This window comes from Brachionichthys hirsutus, chromosome 9 (genome assembly GCF_040956055.1).
Source record: "Brachionichthys hirsutus isolate HB-005 chromosome 9, CSIRO-AGI_Bhir_v1, whole genome shotgun sequence".
Lineage (NCBI taxonomy): Eukaryota > Metazoa > Chordata > Actinopteri > Lophiiformes > Brachionichthyidae > Brachionichthys > Brachionichthys hirsutus.
In genome coordinates, this window is record NC_090905.1 from 1,816,783 (window position 1) to 1,838,345 (window position 21,563).

The following is a 21,563-nucleotide window of genomic DNA, read 5'->3' on the forward strand; positions in this document are numbered from 1 at the left end:
GCCTCTTGGTGACAATAATAACATTACAAACCCAAACATGAATGCATTACCCTTTGTTAATATGAAAACAACAACGACAACAACAATAAGAAGAACGACAATGAAATCAAATCAGATAAAGGTACATGTCACTTTGATTTGAACCACCTCCTTAAACATTAAGGAACTGAGCTCTAGGAAGATCCACCGCTAGGCCACTGGACAGACTCTTGGCTCCTCCCATATCAGGAAGCAGCAGCCCCAGATAGTCCCAGCCTCAATCGACTTTGCATGCTTGTGTGAAGTGCAGCAAGAGAGAGAGAAAGAGAGAGAGAGAGGAAGCAAGCTGATAACAGAAAATCAATCAGCAATCAGAGGAGTAGGAAGTGTTGAAAGAGTAATGTCTGTGATCATGTAGTATGTTTGTGCTATTCAGAGTCGCTCCTTGGTGGGCACCCAGATGTAAGGACCAGACTGCTCCTCAATGACCTGTTTCACCTGCGCGTACGCCTCCACCAGAGTCGAGCCATGGACTACAGCTGCAGGCGGAGAAAGAGGAGAATGCTTTACCAACATACATTAACACTCTGAATCTCTTCATGTTGACTTGGATAGCAATACCAAAAAAAAACACTGTTACACATACAGCCACTGAAATCCTGCATCCATCAATAGAATCACTGTTAACAGGTTAGTGGTTCAATTTCATCTTCTTGTCCAAAGACCCAAGCAAACACGGATGTCATTCTAATGTTAGGAAGTTAAGGGCGGAGCAGACAAAGGTTGGAAATACCTATAATATAATACTTTAAAAGCCAACAAAGTGGATTGTATTAGTCTAGTTGCGCCCAGGCTCTAGCTACATAACACAAAGATCAATGATCTTATTATTCAACTCTTGGAAAGAAAGCGGAAAAGCAAATGGACCAAGATGTTTAAACAATGAGCTGCGGTGAAAAACTGATCCCCGATTGTCTCTCGTTCATAAATTGACTCCTGCTCCAACTTTATTTCATCACACAGATATTTAAAAAAGAACAGCAGCTTGTATTTGTAAGCGTTTGTGTGCCAACAACTAACCAGTGAAGTACTCTGTGAACTCCTGCTCCAGTTTGACAGCTCTGTCGAAGGTCTTCCTCGCCTGCTCCTCAGTGAGACGCTTGTTCATCTCTCTGCAGAAACAGACGAAATTCCAACTTCAGCCTTTAATGAAATCCGGTCGTAAACGTCTGTTAATATTTACACTACTCACAGGATGTTGTCGACATTGCGCGGTCTGATGAAGACAGCGATGGGATGGAGCCCTGCCATCTGGAGACGCTTTATCGCATTCCCTGATACATCCAGTATGCAGTGTTTTCCCTGGAAGAGAAACAGCGATGGTCCCGTTTTTGCTTTTTACATCCGCCTCCTCTCTTCTCCTGCTCTCTTTGAACTCACCTTGTCGGCGACTTCTTTGACAGACTGTATGCTGGTTCCGTACAGGTGGCTGTTGTACTGTCCAGCCTCTATGAACTTGTGCTCCTGGATCTCTCGCTCCATTAGCTCTCGGGAGGACATGAAGTGGTAATCTCTGCCATCCACCTCGTAGTCTCGCCGTGGCCGCGTTGTGTCTGAGGGTCAAATCAAGAATATGTGCATGTCGGGATCATTTTACGAGTCTTTTGTAGGACTTTTGTCGAGCTGCGTGCATTTTTAGGAGAGCAGAAATTTTAATTATGTGACATTAAAATGACTAAAAACACAAATAAATGATTGCAATGTTTAGTTTTCCATCTGTATCCATTTGAAGTTCATTTCTTTCCATAAAAACAGGCAATAACAGGGGCAAAGATTGACCACATCTGAACGGGCAAAAAAACATTTTCATTCAAAATATCTCAGAGTATAATGAGAAATAGAATAAATTGGCCCGGTTCGATTCAATAGGATGGCTTTAAAATGTTCCGTTAAATATATGACAAACCATGACGATGACATCACAGCATGACAAATGTGATTTGTTAGTTTTCATAATGTGTGTTAAAGTCATGAAAGGCTTCTGTGCGAAGTTCCCGTCTTATCTTCGAGGCCACTGTTGGGCTTTATTACGACACTCACGTGGGACACAGGAACCAAACTTGTCAGGGAACTCGTTGATGAGGTCATCGTTGACCCGATCCTTCATTGTTCCGAGTATGATGACCGGTCGTGTGTAGTTAACTGAGAGATTGCAAACACAACGACAGGCAGCGACTTGAGTCGAGCAACGTCCATGTATGAAAATAAAAACTAATTCACCCCTTTAAAAAGAAAACGAGCAGTAAGGAGTTTTAATATTGACGTTGAATTCATCACAAAGAGAGAAATACAACTCTAGTTACTCCGTAACGGGTTTTTATCGATGTGCAAATTGTAAAATGTTCTGATCTGATTAATATAACAACAAAAACAAACAAACCTTGATTTAAAAAAGGATGACATTAGGTTGAGTACTGACCTTCCTGCTGTATCACAGGTTGGTAGGTGAGGAGAGCGTCCTCCTGGCCAGCTGATTGGACAAACAGAAGTGATGGATACATTTAGAAGCATAGGGGCCGGGACCGGATTAACATAACCCACCCTTTTCTTTTTCTACTCTTGGACTAAACTTCTTCAGCCACTCTGGGAAAGCTGGAGAAGCAGTTGATACTAGGTAAGTAAAATACAAACACACACATACACACACACACACACACACACACGTGAATAACACACACCAAACCAGGAACAACAAAAAGTTGCTGAGGTTTGAAAAAAAAAACTGAAGGAGACAAAAAAGAAGAAAAGAAAGACATAAGGAGAAAGAGGAAAAACAAAGAACGAAATTAAGAGGTAGACGAGGATCTACACTTACAGGAACAACTCTCACTATCGCTGGTGCTAGATGTTACCAGCTCTGGAAGGACAAGACAGGTCAGAATCAGCAACACACACACACAAACAGCCACACACAACACACACACACAGACTGATATTCTCTGATGAGGGACACCATTGACCCTTCACCAGATTTGTGTTCAGGTGATCAGGAGGGTGGAATAACCTCAAAAAGGCCCACACTAGACAGATTAAAAACGTCGTAAGCCACGCGAGCCATTAAATGCAGCATTGATGCACAGTAGTGTGTTTAAACAAGAAGGCAACACAACAACATTCCCAAAGCTTTTCTCTGTCCCAGAGCTGGATTGAGGAGGAGGATGTCGGGAGCAGGTGCTATTTTCTATTGAGTCTGTCCAGTCAGCTAATGAGCAGACTAGCAGGTGAGACTGAGGAAGACGATACCTACCTTTATCATCCTGATCCTGCAGAGAGAGAGAGAGAGAGAGAGGGAGAGAGAGAGCATTACTCATCATATCCTGACAACAGCAGCTTCAGTTCTACTGGCAGACGCTCTATTAGAAACCTCACACACACGTGTGGAGCCAGAGGCTGCAGCACGTGTGTTGGTGTGATGCATGGAATGATGTTAGCACTGTTACACATCAATAAACTTAGTGAGAGAAGCACCTCATGCACGTGGCTTAACAACCTGTCAACACATTCATTTCCATCTGAGCAGTGATGCTCACTGGTAATTTAAGGCTTTCATAGGCACCCATGCTGTCTGCTGTACTCAGTGTATTCAAAGGGTGTTCTGAGATGATTTGCAAAACGCTACTTCAGAGGATATAGCGCAGATTTACGCTTTAACAAAGACCGATCTGGGATTTCAGGGCTTCTGGAGACTCTGATGATGACATGACAAGCAAGGAGTCAATTTTTGATTGCTTTTAATGTTTTAAAACAGGTCCTTGTATTCTTCAGAATGATGTTTCACTGTTGTTTCATGTAGAGGAGCTTCACCTTCAGTGAATTTTCATCTCTGGATCAATTTATTTTAATGTTATGAAAGAAAAGGGATGATCTGGTTTTACTCACCGGCCTGTCTTGAGTCTTTGAGACTCTGACGGTCTTTAACCTCGACCGCTCCTTCTTCTCTGCCCTGTGTGATAAAAGATAATACAATATATAAGAACATTACATAATAATATCATATGATCATCTCCTAATAAATCCAGAGATGGGATTGACAGAAGACCCACATATTGCTGCGACACAATGGGAAAGACATTTTCTTTTCACAGAAGATTTGCTCCCTCCTGTTGAGGACACCGTTTTATTTTCTACAGGTCATCAGGGACAAGTTTCCTCTGTTGAAAACCTCCCTCTACAATTTAAGGTGATGAGTCAAATGTGTTTTTAGACAAAGTCTTAAATTATGCCGCTTTTAGCCTCAAAATATCTCTAAAAATGTCAACAACAGTCACTGAAAATATATTTGAAGAGATGAACACAACAAAATCACAATATTGAAAAAAGGGAGGATTTTGGGCTCCAGCCGCTTCTTCAGTTTTAATCCCTGATGGCACACGCTGTATAATAAAATGTATTTGATTCTCCTCTCAATCCCATTTAATGTTAAAAATAATTTACTGTAAAATAAACAATGATATAGTTGATGATAGACATTGTTACATCCGTCTTTCCCCATCCTACTAAATTTCTCCCCCCATCTCTTGCTCCCACTCACCCTCATTGCCTCTAATCCCATGTTCACATTTTAACAAGCTCTCACTTTCCTTCCACTCCATCACTTCCCACATCCCTCTCTTTTTCCTCATCACCAGTGTCATCTTTGACGGTAAGTCCCAGTAGCCAGATCCTTTACTTAAGTAAAAATACTAATACCACACTGTAAGAGAAGCTAAACTATACCGACCTCCTGCGACTGGGGATGACTCCCACCTCCGGGCAGTTTGGAGGTGGGGGGCTGAGGTGACGGGCAGACCACCACTCTTCCTCGCCAGCGCCGCTCACATGGAGGATGTCCCCGAAATGGAAAGGCAGAGCCTGATTGGGTTCGCTCAAATCCGCCGCACTTCCATCATAGTCAAACAACGCCCTGCAGAAACAAAGGTTCACGTGATAAACATCTGGAACGCACCTACAGTGAGACGTTTGACACTGAGGACAATTGTTTGTTTAGATCCATTCTACTCTCTATTTAAATAACAGCCAAAACAGACAAATGTGAGTTTAAATCAATGAACCGTTCGCAATATTACAGTCGCTTCAATTCCTATGTGAAAACCGCTGAAATCTAATAACACCAAAGTGTGCAGCCAAAGTGTGTTGTGATGTTGCCTTGACATGAGAACTCATGCAGTGCATACTTTAAATAATCAAAAGCATGTGAGTATATTGTAAATATAGTTAAGCTAGTAGTCTACGCTGATGACTGCGTCTAACTTCATACAGGCCACAGTGAAGAAACGTGATGAAATACTGCATAGTGCACCACAAAAACCTGGCCTGTATTTTACACCGGTGTCCTCCTCCTGAGCACCATGGAAAGTTCAATTCTTAAATTATGTGTTGATGCTATTTTTGCCCAGCCAGCAAAACTTTTGTACATATTGCACTGCAGTCTAACTTTCCACTTGATACTCATAAAATATTGCTGCATAGACACACCGCAGAATACGACTGTATGAAAGTGCTGTTAAAAAGTAAACATAATTTGCGAACTTACTTTATCTGCATCCTGTGTTTATTTGTTTATGATATATATATTTATATATTTATTACAATGATTTGTCTTCATAGAGCCATCAAACTCCAATCAATGCAATTTAATCAATCTATTCAGTCCTTACAGTATCGACTTGCAAAGGTTTAAATATAATTATCTTTGCCTTTGTAAGTAATTAAAATCAGAACAAATAAAGAATTTAAAAAAAAATATCACTGTGTATTTAGAACGGAGGTGTGAAATAAACATGCTTTCATTTTATCCTGTCTAATAAGTGGCTCTTCACACAATGAATATATGTACAATACTAACGAGGGCATTCAGTGTGTGAAGCAGGACATTAAAATAATTAGGACACACACACACACGTCATACTGCTTCAGCGACATTTCCTCTGAGGAAAGGTTATTGTGTCTCTTCAAATTTATACGCATGCACCACACACACACACACACACACACACACACACACACACACACACACACACACACACACACACAGCAGCCCAGAGCTCCAAACGTCCACTATCTATCATGCACAAACATTTTCTCCGTGACCAATCAGCTGCTAGGCCGGGAGTTCCTCCTAAATAATTGATGCTGATTGGCCATTTCAGAGCAGCAAACCAGATTTGCGAGTGACAGTGATTTATTATGTGGGTTCTTGGGGGAAGACTACATCATTCTGTGTATCCTCAAAATGATTGCAGCCCTGCATTGATAAGACTCGGAGCCACGCTGTCATTAAGATTCAGCATTTGAAGTGATTATCCTCCACGGGCTGTCGCGGTAATTATCTGACACAAGCATATTTTTTCTCTTTACATCTGCAATCACAAATTGCTGTACATTCCCTCCGGGTGTTCTAACCACCTCCCACGGTCCAAAAACATGCAATATAGATGAAGTGGAGAACTATTTGTTTGTTTCGTGATGCAATTCTTACCTAAAGCCCTGTTCTACCATGAAGCCCTTCACCTGCAGCTGCTCCATCAGGCGGGTCACCTCTGGACCGCTTCATTGCACCAAAGCAAATGTTACTTTGTCGTAGAACCGTTTTGTAAATAAAAATAGCAGACGCATGCCCCATTTGGGCTAATGATAGTCACGCCGATGGGTAGCATCTTATAAATTTAACGAGGGTGATTGCATCTGTAATTTTGATATTTTTTCTATTACAGCTGCATCTCACAGCAGAATAATTTGTTTTATTGTGCATATACAAAGGGAGGTTTTACAAAGCAGTGTGTGTGTGTGAGTGTGTGCGCTGACTTCAACATTCTCTATCTATGAATCACATGTCTGTGACCGACCGACCACATCTCAAACGCTGGCCACTGAAATTCCTGAATATAGCCTTTGTCCTTTATGGGCTGCCGTATAAACATGGGAGTCCGTTGCTTTACAATTCCTGCTTTGTTTCCTTATCATCTGTTCTGTCCCTCCTCCAGCGTGACTGTAATTGTTTCAACCTATTTCCGATCGCCTCCTCCTCCTCGCATCACCTGTTTGTGTTTCCTCATCAACCACTTATATTTGCCAACACATGCGTAATGCAAATTTGAAAACAACACGATTTAAAATTCACAGAAGAAGTAAATGACATCACAGCCATAGAGGAACATTAATGGGGATTGTAGAGATCGAATTGATCATCCTCCTAAACAGGGCTGATATTTGTTTCGAACTTGCACAACCTAAAAATGGCCTGCTTGTCTCCTCAAAGCATAAAGAGTGGACTTAATGATAAGTGCAACCATTAGAGCTGCTTTTATCTTCCTTTGCTCTCCAAAGTATTGATCCTCCAGTAACTCATCAGGTCCCGGCTGCCTAATGTTTTATCGATACGTTAAGTGCTGTGATTCTCGTGCAGAAAGGATCTGAACGGCGTGGGCGGGTTCAGGACTGACACAGCTCCTGCGCTCTGCAGGAGGGAGATGCAAATAGTGAACCTCCAGAATAGGCAAGAACAGGAATGACACGTGGATATCTGGAGAGACAACAAGCGATGGATGCGTTTGTGCATCAACAGTGTGTGCCAGACAAGCTAATTGCGATTTTCGATGCAATCTCATCTCACACACAGAGTGCAGAGACGACAGCTGCGATAAGAGCTTAGAATAGCTCTGTCACACCGAAGGGCATTCAGCAATCAGTCACCTCTGTGCCGGCGTGTGTGTGTGCGTGTGTGTGTGTGTGTTACCTGACGTAAAGTGTGCGTTTCTGCGTGGAGCGGAGTGACGTGGAGCTGGAGCTGATGCTGCTGGTCATCATCTGTTCCCTTAGGTCATGGATTTTCGCCTCGAAGCGGCTGTATTCTGCAGGAACACACACACACACATTGTCAACAGCCTTCAGGTGAATGGTTTCAAAAGTCATGTTTGCATCGAATATTGAAATACCTGTGCAGATATTTTTACTTGATATTACAATCGCCGAAGTTCTGTTTTTGAAGTTCAGAAACTACATGCCGGTGTGTGTAGAGGATTGAAATCAGACAGGTTTATGCACCATATGTCCAACAAGCAAAGTTTCCATTCCACAGAACTACCGGTACTCCGGACACGTAGCGGTGAGCATCGACAGGTATTCCTGACAGGATGTGATCTGTACCTGCCCATGGACTGATCCAAAACATCACATTATAACATTTTCATGGTGATTTTGTTCCTTCCTTCAGTTCCAGATTTGCTCAATGGATCGAATGCAGCTACCCTACCGGAAATCACAAATCAGGAAACCCCACGGGACAAGCAGAAACACAGCAACGTTAATCCTGTATTCTGTGCAAATTCAAATGCATTCACAAAAATCCAATGATTTGCAAAAAATGCCACTTTCAGTCAAATTACCAGGAGCAGCTGCAGCCGCTCCTCACTTGAATGACAAACACTAAATTGTGAGGGGGGCAACCAGAAGGCCATCAATGCAAGTTGCAATGATTTGCTCATACACTCATACAGCATGGTGACCCTGTGGTTTAGCATCCTCCTACATGCTGAATAACCCTCCAGTTTGTGACCCTGTCTTTGTCTAGTCGCCGTAAAAATGCCACAGTGCCCCTTTAATTATAAATGGACATAAGTTATGGAAATGAAAAAAAAGCACATGGTTCTCACTTGTGTATTTTAAGATAACGTTGTCCTTCTTGCAGAAAAATACATTTATACTCTCATCCAGTGGACTGCTGCAGAGCGGATATGCATGTAATAAATCCTGACTAACTGTCATTGTGTCTTCTTAACACCACACAGCTTCCCCAAACCCAGAAACCTCTCAACCAAGGTTTGGATGACAACGCCGCTGGCAATAAGCCTGAACAAGCCCCGCTGAAGGATGTCCCTGTGAGTGTGTGTATCTGAACCATTACTGTGGACTACAGAATCTAATTAACCCTGAGTAATTCAATTATACTCGAGGTACACACAGTCACACACAAATAGATACACACATTTCTGGAATCCACAGCATCCCTTGACTCCCCCCCCCCCCCCCCTTCATTTCCTTATTTACCTGAGAGTGATGTAAAACACCAGCCCACGATCCCGACATCTCAGGTCTGATTTCCCCCAAAGCGCTCATTAACCGGATGTACTGAAGCTCACATCACAGACACAAACAGCTAAATGGTGCTAAACCGGCTGAAAGCCATGCACATCTGAGTAACACCATCTCTGATGCTTTCATTCTGCAGCTGCTGTTTTGAGATGCCACAATGAGATTCAGTGGGGGGGCAGAAAAAGCTATGATTAATTTGTTTATGAGGAGATGCATTAAAGCAGAGACTGGCTCCAATATTTCAAAAATAAAAGGATAAAAATGAAAATTTTATTTCTTGCTTTAACCTTCAACATTTTCCCTGCTGACCTCCGTCTGGCTTTGTCAATCTCAGCTCTAATCTGTCACAGTTTGATGGATTAACACCTTAATTTCAGCTGCTTCGGCATGTCAGAAATCTCCACGTGCTTGTGTGAACTTTGGAATCTGTCCACACACATCACCTCAGTGCAGTATTAGGAGGAGCAAGCGGAGGCGAGACAGATGGGGAGGGAGGATGAAGGATGGACAGGGGGAGAGACAGAGAGGAAACAGATGAGTGATGCTGCAAACTGACATCAGATAAAGAATACAGCTATATCAAAGATGGGCAGCGCTGAGACAAAGCAGACAAAGGCGTTGTGAGCTACAGAATAAAGACCGAGACCTTCATGTTTGCTGGCTCTTCGGAGGATTTGGTTCAGATTTAAGACTAAAACCCAATGATACATCCATAAGAAAACGAATGCAACAGTGCTGGAAGTGAGAGCAAGGACAAGGTGTTAATGCGGCATCACCGACTCTCTGCTCCCAGTCCCAACATCTTTCAGCATAACCCCCACCCCCGAGTCACTCCCTGAACTAACGGCTGAAAGTGCAACGGGATGAAATGAGATCTGCAAAAAAGTGACGCCGGCGACGCAATTAGAGCCGGGGATCGTTAACAAGCAAGTCGTGTCAGGTCTGTCTCTACCAACTCCGCCGTTAGCTGTACTCACATGCTGCAGGAGAACTGGCGGCTCAGCGTCCACACAGCAAGTCTCAGGATGTGAATGAGAAGAAAAAATAGCAACAGCAAGAGAGAGAGAGAGTAGATGTTTGTGTAAAAGAGAGAGAAAAAGCAAATAGATATAAATCTATATTAAAACAAAGTGTGTAGGTATGCAGCAGTGTGTGGCAGAAAGGATGTGCGTGAAATCAGTCCAGTGATGCTCAGCTGCCACAAGAACAACAGATGCTAACTCTCCCTCTACGACACTCCTCTCCTCCTCTCTCTCTCCATCACTGGTGCGCTCACTTGCTCCTCCCCCTCCTTGACAGCAGCTTGCCGTAGGGCGGAGACACACACACGCACAGTTTCCTCAGGTCAGTCATGCAAGAAGCCGAGTTGATGCCAGGCTCTCCTGCCCTACTTTGGCCCAGGGAATCGGTCCACGCATCACAGCACAGACTCACAGCAAATCTTTAACAAGCACCTAATGCTGGTTTCCCGGAAGCTCAAATGGCGTTCATGTCTCTTAAATTGATTTTCCATTTGTTTTGGAAACAGAGACTAAAAAAAAAGAATTAAAGTGAGGCTAATAGCATCCTTCACGGAGCATAAGGAAATCAACTCATTCTTCTCTGCATGAATTGCATCTGTCTGTGTCTCCATCTGTCTCTTATTCTCTCTGCAGCTCCATTTTCCATCGTTGACTCATTCTTTTTTCTCTTTTTACCATTTCCTACATCTGTTTCACTCTTTAGAGACCTTTTGCTTGAGATTATAATTTAAGCATTCGTGTTATGCTAACACTAAAGCAACAGCTATCTTATCCTATCCTCCATCCATGTGTCTTTGTCCGGACACCAGATTCCCAGGCACCGATACGGTCGCCCACATTGAAATCACCAGATATGAAGTTTCACATCATCAGCATCTCACCGCCTCCGTCAACACACATCACCTCAATGTAGCACCGTCAGATGAACAGCAACACGGAGAAAGAGCGGCAGAAATGGATGAGGAAAACAGGGCAGAGTGGAGAGTCAGAGATGTGGTAGAAGAGAGGAGGAGGAGGAGAAAGGGGAGATATAGGGGGGAGGGTGATGACAGAGACGGATGGCTCTCCTCTCCTCTCCTCCCTAGAGGAGCATTGTTGCTCTATTCAGCAGCTGGCAAACACCTCGCTTTGGGCAGTATCAGTGGTATCCAGCAGAAAACCTCTGGAGGTGATCAGGTCTCATCTATGAGTTGTGCACTGCACCAATAGTTCCCTTTTTTATTCCCCTAATTACCGGTATAAATTCCTTGCATGCAAGTAGCATGAATAACTGATGAGAGTACATAAATGTGTATACACTCCTCCCCAATATAACTTCCTGATTGAAGATTTATTTCTGGATTCGTGCTGTAACTGTTTGAACGTAACAACTTTATAATTCTTTTATTACAGTTAAAGGCCATTGGTAGCGCGAGGGCGTTACCTGCTTCCCCAGGTGGACACGTCGGTGATGGTGAAAAGCATTGAAATAATATATTTAGAGGCAGAAAAAAAGAACACATGTTGATTGAAGCAGTTTAATGAGGGGAAAAAAACTAAATTGTGACTTTAATTCCAATTAATTCATTCTGGTCCAAATAATTCCCCTGTTACGGAAATCAAATTCATCTAAAGGCATGATTAAAGTTTCATTATGTGCGACTTTCGAGGCACTGTGAGTGTTACGCTTAACTTTCAATTATTTAGAGGCTGTGTGTTTTAGACTGCAGGACAGTCCACCCATCCTTTTATGAAATGTCCTCCTTGCTTTTACTTTGACTGATCAGCTTTCAAAAAAAAATAATTCTGCCAAGTCTGTTGTACAAATGTACAAGAATCAATATCAGGCGCCGGCTCTAAAAATAGCAGCGATGCAAGAGTCTCATCTATTTGATTGAATAGAGTAAAGTAATCCATTTTAGTATTGATTAACTGATCAGCTTGCAGAGGAGATGAGAGGAAAGTGAGATCAGGAAAGAGAACTCTCATATTAATACAGAAACTTCAATATAATAATGTAAAAATGTACATTTAAATGCAGGAATTGAAGAAAGCATTTCCTTCTCTGGCTCTCACAAATTGGGTGTCTCAGAGTTAATCTTCCACGACACACACAAGTGGAGCTAATCCTCTCCGTCACCTCAGCATTCCTGCTAACAGACGCCGCCTCTGTGCGTGCGTGCGTACATTACAGTACGTGTGTGATCCCAGTGACTAATGCTGCTGTCAACCTGCAGGCATTGCCACTCCCACAACAGGGCGCTGTGTCGTGGGAGGAGACATGCTTCACTCATTCCGCATGAATCTATTTTTGTTCAGTCAAACTCAATGCAATAAAACTGAGAATGTGTAACCTCAAATATTACATTTCGGGTATTTTGCAAGAAACTCAAATCATGTCATTATATTTCCCATCTTTGCAAATAAATCTCTCAGAGGGGGATTTTCTTTTTCTTTTGAAGCCTGCATTTAAATAGCCATGATTGTCTCATGATTCCATGTGAAATCACACAGCACAACACATTTTGGAGCATCGTGTCTGACTTCCATAATTAGCTTCAAACGGCTTTAACCGCATTGAGGAACATCGGGAGTGTTAATGCAGCATGAAGACTTTGCACGGAGAAGCACACTCCATCTGCTGCACTTGAAATAAACACGGATCTATATCTGCTGAATCAGCTTATTAAATCAGCATGTCCGTGCCCAAGCACCCAAGCACCCACACACCCACACGCACGCGCACACACACACACACACACACACACACACATATAAATACCTATGCAAGGTGTTCTGTGTTTAGCCACACGGGCCGCCGAATTTAATATAAATAACAGGAGGAGGCGGTCACACACAGCAAGAGAGGCAGTTTTCCTCTCCTGGTTGGAGGTCATGGCAAGCTCCATTTTCATTGGCAAGAAGTGTGCGTGTGAAACAGAGGGAGCACTGCTGGTTACCGCCCGTCATCGCCACGGGAACAGGCAAACTTAGACCTCAGATGGACACACATACAAACACGCACAGAATGCTGACCAAATTCCAGCATGGTGACTATGTGAGATATCGAGGAGAAGGCAGTAGACAGGAAGAAGGAGAAGTTAGAGAAGAATAATCTAGAGTCTCTGTCTGGTTTCAACTCTCAGCCTCACTGATGGGCCTGAATCGGAATGCCAGAGAATCCAGCTGGGACGTACTTCAAGGATTCATCTGTACATGGGACACATGATGATTCCGTGTTGTACTGCAGTACTCACCCTCAGGTCTGTACTGTGCTACTATGGTAACAGTCTGTCCTGCCTTCTTCAGAGCAGCGGCTGCTTGCTCATGTGTTGCACTGGAAAGGTCAACGCCATTCACCTGCGCACACACACACACACACACACACACACGTGCACATTATTAGTGACGAGTGGCGACGCCACTTCAGTGAAATGTGTCTTTCAATCATGATCATTGGATTGTTGAGTCTGCCACTGACAGTTATTATGATGAGATATGAAAAAGAATCCACAAAGCTGAGGATCTATTATTTACCTACAAAGTAGTCGACTGTACTTTTTATCGGTGTGAACCGTCTCGCTTACCGACAGAATGCGGTCTCCCTTCCGAAGCTCCCCACAGAGATCAGCTGGACCTCCAGCAAGAACGAAGGAGATGAATATGCCTTCTCCATCCTCCCCTCCAACTATGTTAAAACCAAGACCCGTGGACCCTCTCTGGAGCGCCACCCGCCTGGCCTCCCTGGAATAACCATAGTTTGCAAAATATAAAAGATGATATAATCACGTAGGATGACATCTGGTCAGTAGGTTTGAATAAACTGCTGTGTTTTGACTTTCAAATTCAGTCATAAAACCTGATCAAGAGGCAGAAAGGATGAGTGGCAGTAGTAGTCAGTATTTATTAGTTTGGATTTTATGCACAAAAATAAAATATTTTAAAATACTGCAATGGCATAGACTTTGTGGGAGGAAGAGGTATTTAAAGTTATTTTAGTTCATGACAATGACCAGTAGGTGTCAGCATTGAGCCATTAGTCTTTTTGCCTCTCGGTTACTGCGTGCACTTCTGACTTCTAATGATGACACATGGTTTGATGCAGGTTTGTCTCATTATTGATCATCCTGATGAAGAAGTTTGCCTGAAAATAACCATCATTAGATAGATTCAAAGATGAATACCCGATCTGGTCATTTTCTAACCTGAGAACACTACCCAGGTGGACTATAAGGATTTGATGGTGGATACACAAGTTCGTATTAAATCCATTTTTATTTACATTATTTTTCTTTGTGCTTGTTTATCTATACCCTCAGTCTGTGAAGCTCTCTGTGTTGCCTGAAAAGCCCTGCATAAATAAAGTTGAGTTTCAGAATCTGCAACTGAGAGATGGGAAATTGGTGCATCTTCAATTAACGTCAATTGCATCATTCACAAGAAAGTGCCCGCTGAAAGAGAAAATAGATGCCACAATTTCACAAATGCAGTGGACAACATTTATAATCCACCATTTGCATGAGAAACTAATCAGTCAGCGAAAGAGATGGAACAGATGATAAAAAGGAGAGATACTTAAACGGAGAAAGAAAAGAGGGCCAGACGTCAACATGACCATTCTGCAGCCCGTATGAGGCTTATCAGATTTATCATAGCCAAAGCACTCTGATTGGTCCAAAGGGTTATGACGTAATGAGTAATATTCTGGTAACCACGGTGACATCGGTTGAGTGACGAGGGCTGTGATAGGCTGTAATTCATCCATTATAATGGATTAACGATAGTGGCGCATCACAGAGTGTATCTGCATGCATGTGTGTGTGTGTGTGTGTGTGATAGAGAGAGAGCTGATCTTCCACACAAGACCAAATTTTAAACAGCCATCTGTCTTTTCCTGTCAAACTCACACACGCTCAGACACATTCACACACAGAGGTCACTCAGTGTGTTTTTGGACTCTCTCGGACTGTTTCCCAATCTGTGGTCGTGGACCGCTTTAAGACCCCCACAGTGTGACGTGTGACGTGGGACAATCAATGAATGAAAAGATCAGAACGAAGATAGGATGGCCTCAGAACATTTACAGCTTGTTTTGCATTCATTCTATTTACTAGTAAAGTACACTATTCATGCAGTGAACTCAGCACTCCTAAAAATACGACAGTGTTTGATGTTTATGTCGAGTGTAATATTCTCTTACCTGGGAACGTCGTCCTCTACAGTCATGGCCCGAGGCAGCGGTGAGTATCTGGGTGTGGTCAATGGGGCGGGGCTTACAGACTGGCTGCTGCTCATGTAGGACTTTACGTGGTTGTCTTGATGCGGTGAGTATGCTGTAGAGACAAAAATAGTTTTGCATTTTATCCCACTGTCCCATCTTTGCCATCCTTCCACTTACGGCTTTCTCACAGCTCGTACCGGAGCTTTGTTCACGAGTCAGAACCGTTGATATGTCCTGTTCTTTTAACATGTCAGAGTGAGGAGAAACGACCTGGTGTCTGGTAATCTGCTCATCTGGAAAGGCAACATGTTGTAATCCGATGGGCCAAAATGACTCTGGTCTGATTATCAGTGGTTATTGTTGCATAACACATTCAGGACTGTCTGGTCGATGCTATCTGATAATGTAATGTAATATCATATAATCAGCATTTAATTTGCTTTATATAGAATATAATACTACTGAGTCACATAAATAGGCCTTTATATATATATTATGGCATGCCGTTCAGGAACTTATTATATATATATATCAAAAGTGCTGGAATATATATATGAAAAGTCTGAGAATATGGACCGAACTCTGGAATATATATATGAAAAGTCTGAGAATATGGACCGAACTATGAAAAGTCTGAGAATATGGACCGAACTCTGGAATATATATATGAAAAGTCTGAGAATATGGACCGAACTCTGGAATATATATTTTGATATATATATTCGGATATTTTCATATATATATTCAGACTCTTTCATATATATATTCAGACATTTTCATATATATATTCAGACTTTTTCATATATATATTCAGACATTTTCATATATATATTCAGACATTTTCATATATATATTCAGACCTTTTTCGGTGCACGGGGAGATATATATGAAAGCCGCGGCGTAGTGGTTAGGGTTCCGCGCTCACACCCCCGTTGCCCCTGTTCGGTTCCCGGTCGGGGAGCCGGATCGATCTCGTGTCATAAATGGAGTCAGCTCGAAATCTAGTGCCGGCAATCCTCAGTGAGGAGATAATGAACGCCCTGAAACAAATCCGCAGGGGCTTTTTTGAAACGCTCCTCTTAGACAGGATGTTTGACTGTATTTGTAATGTAATGCATGCTGTGGGTGTCCGCCTGACGCGCGACAAGTCACATGATGGCTGGCGTGCCGACAGCTGTTCGTCACGCCCCCTCGCTGGCCAAACTGTTCTGGCCAGATACGGCACTTGACAGGTCACGTGACGGGGTCGAGGCTGCCTACGGCACTTGACAGGTCACGTGACGGGGTCGAGGCTGCCTGCCCCGGAACATGCATAGCGCCGTTCTGGCTTTATACGGCGCTATGCATGTTCCGGGGCAGGCAGCCTCGACCCCATCACGTGACTTGTCACCGCGGCTTTCATATATATATTCCCGTGCACCGAAAAAGGTCTGAATATATATATGAAAATGTCTGAATATATATATGAAAATGTCTGAATATATATGAAAATGTCTGAATATATATATGAAAAAGTCTGAATATATATATGAAAATGTCTGAATATATATATGAAAAATTCTGAATATATATATGAAAATATCCGAATATATATATCAAAATATATATTCCAGAGTTCGGTCCATATTCTCAGACTTTTCATATATATATTCCAGAGTTCGGTCCATATTCTCAGACTTTTCATATATATATTCCAGAGTTCGGTCCATATTCTCAGACTTTTCATAGTTTGGTCCATATTCTCAGACTTTTCATATATATATTCCAGCACTTTTGATATATATATATAATAAGTTCCTGAACGGCATGCCATAATATATATATATATATATATATATATATACTATTGTGATGCTTCGGATAATCTGAGATATGAGCCAGGAGAAAACTGTAGCACAACCTCTGGTGTGTGTGTGTGTGTACTCACAATTAGTGACATCGGGTGGAGGGAAGTTGTCGTTGATAAAAAGCGACGTGTGTTTGGCCACACGGAGGTAAACCACATCAGGAGTCGATTTCAGGGCGGCAACTGCCTCCTCATGAGATACCTCGTCCAAAGAGGTAGCATTCACCTGGACAGACAAGGAAACGTCGACATTGTTACTTTTACTCAGTAATACTAATACTAATATGTACTACTTTTATTTCCACTGGCTGTAGGACTACAACTGCTACAACTACTACGTCTGTGACATATGTTTTCCGACAATGACTTCAACTATGACTAAAGATTATCCAACAAATGATGGGCTGTTGCTAGGCGACAGGAGCAGCGCTTCCTGATGCAAGGGCTAGAATGGAAGAGCTGGTGATGCCTTCACAGACCGTCTCTTTGAGGTGTATTTAATGCTGAAGGCCTGGAAAGCGTACCCACCTCCAAATATAATCAAATGTTGCTCGGACAAACATCCATTCCCAGGCAAATGAATTAATATTTGGTGAAGATATTCATTATGTCTATACCCTTCGGGGATTTATTGTTTGAATTTCTGGATGGGATTATTGATTGGATCATTTTACCTATGAAGCTAATAAACACCTGAATTCATTCATATTACTTTCTTCTATGGTGGATTTTAATTTAAAAATTAGGAGTGCAAAGTGTTGCGTTTCTTACAGCGACAACTTTGTCCCCTATTTGTAGCCGTCCGTCTTTGTGAGAAGCCCCTCCCTCGATGATTTTAGTCACGTATATGCCGTTGTCGCCCGGGACATGTTGGTTTCCAACTCCTCCTGCGATACTGAAGCCCAAACCTGAGAGAACAGGGAGGTTTTATTTGACTTCTGCAGAGCTGAGCCCTTCTATCATTTCTGGAAATTGATGCAGATGATTGATCCACAGAGAAATGAAATCAAGACTCAATATTTTAATTATTTCATTGATTTTAAATACAGGATACCTATAGTTTTATTTTGCAGTGTGTTTTCTCACCTTTGGGCCCTTTGACCAGCTTGAGGTCCATGATTTTCTCGGTGAGGCTCCTCCTGCGTCGTATGCATAGTCTGACCAGACCTCCTGCTTCCTTCAGCGCCTCCACGGCCCCGCTGTGGGTCACCTCCCGGACGTCTGCATCGTTTACCCTCACGATGCAGTCATTCACCCTGCACATCGCAAAAATAATTTATATGGACAAATCCGGCGCGTGTGTGTGTGCGTGTGCGTGTGTGTGTACCTGAGTCGTCCATTCTGGGCTGCGGCCCCTCCTGGTATAATCTTGGTGATGAAGATAGATGGGTCTTCTCCGATGTGAGGGTTATCAGTCCCTCCTGCGATGCTGAACCCCAGACCAGAGTTACCCTACACACACACACACACACACACACACACACACACACAATGTCAAAAAATAGGATATACATCACACTTCCGAGCTTGCTCAGATAATTATACTAAATTAATACAATAAAGGCCATTTACCCACAAAGCAAGTAATTATTAGAGCCAGTAACCCTCATCACAAAGTCTAAATACTATATATTATAATTCATTTATTGGCCCAATTTTCACTTCTTACAAAGTCAATTCATCCTAAAAAAATAAATGATAAACACTGTCTACAAAATTATAGCAATAGACTTCCTGTTTCGGTGAACACATAACCTGATGAGGGTCATTATTACTCTTTATTTCTGTCATGCTTTATCGCTAGTTTTAAAGCTTTTGTCGTTTCTGCCAGTCTGTTTGTATGTAGTCCACAGCGTCTTTAAAGCACATCCCGTCAAGCCGACAGAACCAGGTCACAGGAGAATAGAGTAAAAGACAGAGAGAGAAGGAGAGATGGTTAGAAATAGAGCCTCGGGCAAGAGATATAATGGGGGGAGGGGGGGGGGGGGGTCATGAAAAAGAAAGAGGAAGGATGGATGAGGATAGAGAGGAGGGAACCGGGTCATCAGAGCCGGACCGATGGTGGGACAGAGCGAAGGAACGTCATTTTAAAAGGAGACAATAATCTCTGCTCTTGATCAGCGTGATTTCAGACAGGAGTATAAGGAGAAGAGGCGTGATGGAGGTACCGTCACCATGTACATTTACACTGTGTGTAATCTGTCGTGCATTGCTGTGTTAGATTTTACCCGTTCAAGCGCAATTTCCTCATACTCATAGTCTGCTTCTGTTCCATTGGCCTGTTGGAGGGAAAAGGCGACGTGAGACAGTTCAGGTTTCCATGCCCAACTCTAAAACAGTCCTGTGAACAGTACTGCAAAGTTTCTGATGTGCCAGATTATGAATGAAACTACATCCTGTTTCTACAACACATGCATTCTAAATGCAGAAAGTCTTCACTTTTTAAGAGCTGGAAACAAACAATGTGATTCCAGTTTGGATTAAATACGATTCTTAACTAAATGTCCTTCACCAAGTTCCAAATTGGGACATACAGACATTACAATTTTTTAATTGGGACACGTTCCGATGATGATAATTATCTGATCGTCATCTCACTCATCATGAACGGCCACAAATATCAGAATTACAGCAAAAAGATTTCATCTTTTATGAATGACGCATGAATCCCAGAGATTAAAGCAGTAATACGTACTTAATGATGATGTACTTCTGATGTCATCGTTAAGAACATGCCCGTGAGCCAATCAAACTGCTCAGTCGGGACCGAATGAGCAAACGGATAAATCTAAATCGAGCTGCAGACTGTTATATTTCTGTCTGTCTACTTTAGGAAGAGACACACACAGAAATCAAGTAGCATCCCAATGGTCAATGTAATCCCCTTGGCTGTAATCTGCAGTCAGATTAGTTTAGATTTTGAATTCCTGTCATTTCAAACATGGGGCACAATCTCCAATCAGCCATGTGCAGTATGTCTCCCATCACCTGCCATACTCTGCATATATCAGGCAGACGGTCAGAGGCCACAACAATTTACTATTCTGCAATAAAATCAGGACAATCAAGCTTCAGAAAAGATTAAGTGCCCAATCGGTTGTGATGTTTCCTGTTTAACAAAGCTCCGTCATCCGTCACTACGATGATGCAAAGCAAGAAAATGAATGCAGCTCTAAAGATTATGTCCACTTTAATATCTGATTAAAAATTCTTAATTAACAATTTATCTTATATTTACAGAGAATAAATGAGCAATTATATCTACATGATATGAATGCATAAAGCTATGTGTGTGTGTGTGTGTGTGTGTAAGACAGCAGGGAGTAATTCCACAGTAATTACATAATACATTTATCTAACAACAACAGACACTTGTTCGCTGTGGCAGCTGGCTACCAGTAACGACATCTGGATCCATCTAATTCTGGACTGAGCCTTCTATCAAAATCCAGCCCTGGTGGGGGGTGCATTTTGCATTTATTGAGAATTTTTAATAGGAACTCCAAAACGTCTTGAAAATCTTGACTGAAAACCTACATTAGCCAATGAGATTTCACGCTTTCCACTGCTGACAACATTTCAGAGCCGGTACTCACATATGGGGGGGTGTCCGCGCTGTCGGTGTTGACCACCACAGGAGGGGGGTTGGCCTGCAGGACAGAAGAGCACACGGATTTAACCCCTTTAAAGTTGAGGGCCGTCCCAGAGGAACCATGGACACACAGTATACTGCTGATGGCGCTGGGTGCGAGGCCGACTTACTCGTCTGGCGTTTTTGTGCAGCATGTTGACTACATCTGCTACAGGTCAGCACCACAGAGCGACAGCAAACGCCACATGACATGCTGCACAGCCCTTATATGAGACAATGCTAACGCACTACACTAACATATAGTCACTCAAGGTTATTAATTACTCCAAAGCTTCTATTCTACTTGATTTCAGTCTCATTATGGTCGGTTTCAGTCCAGCAAAGCAAAGCCAGTGTCAGAGCTGAAGAAGACAAGCGCTCTTCTTCCTTCCTCCTCGCAGACATTAAACTGGAGATCACGCCGCACGGTGTCCTCCTCTCTTTGCAGCATCAGTCCCAATTTCATAACCTCGCCCCTTTTGCCCTCTCCTTTCACTTTCCTTTAGTTTTTCCCAAAACGTATTTAGAGCTCGCCGGTCCAGCAGCCACAGGTCGAATCATCTCCCGACAAACCAGCAAAGAGCAAACCAGTTCAGGTGTGTTCATCTGAAGGTGCAGCAGTTCTTCATTAGTAAAAAAAAAACAAAAACACACGCATCAAACCAGCTAAACTAAGCAGACAGTCCACCCAGATGTTACGCCGAGAGTCGCTCTCCAGATTTGCAACAGAGCAAA

General features: G+C 42.6%; 1 protein-coding gene across 1 annotated transcript in view; it reads right to left on the reverse strand.

Moving 5' to 3' along the window:
* Nucleotides 1-411: 411 nt before the first annotated feature.
* The window catches only part of LOC137899303 (discs large homolog 1-like protein), a 46,584-nt gene continuing 25,432 nt past the window's right edge, over nt 412-21,563 (reverse strand). The window contains exons 7-26 of the mRNA XM_068743326.1: nt 20,794-20,847; nt 19,426-19,476; nt 18,525-18,649; nt 18,284-18,453; nt 17,969-18,105; nt 17,279-17,423; nt 15,331-15,463; nt 13,718-13,874; nt 13,388-13,490; nt 7,775-7,889; nt 4,760-4,942; nt 3,919-3,982; nt 3,287-3,302; nt 2,855-2,896; nt 2,459-2,509; nt 2,080-2,181; nt 1,420-1,592; nt 1,232-1,341; nt 1,060-1,151; nt 412-518 (exon numbers count right to left, since the gene is read on the reverse strand). Coding sequence (XP_068599427.1) covers nt 412-518; nt 1,060-1,151; nt 1,232-1,341; nt 1,420-1,592; nt 2,080-2,181; nt 2,459-2,509; nt 2,855-2,896; nt 3,287-3,302; nt 3,919-3,982; nt 4,760-4,942; nt 7,775-7,889; nt 13,388-13,490; nt 13,718-13,874; nt 15,331-15,463; nt 17,279-17,423; nt 17,969-18,105; nt 18,284-18,453; nt 18,525-18,649; nt 19,426-19,476; nt 20,794-20,847 — 2,130 coding nt within the window. The remainder of the gene's footprint in view (nt 519-1,059; nt 1,152-1,231; nt 1,342-1,419; nt 1,593-2,079; nt 2,182-2,458; nt 2,510-2,854; nt 2,897-3,286; nt 3,303-3,918; nt 3,983-4,759; nt 4,943-7,774; nt 7,890-13,387; nt 13,491-13,717; nt 13,875-15,330; nt 15,464-17,278; nt 17,424-17,968; nt 18,106-18,283; nt 18,454-18,524; nt 18,650-19,425; nt 19,477-20,793; nt 20,848-21,563) is intronic.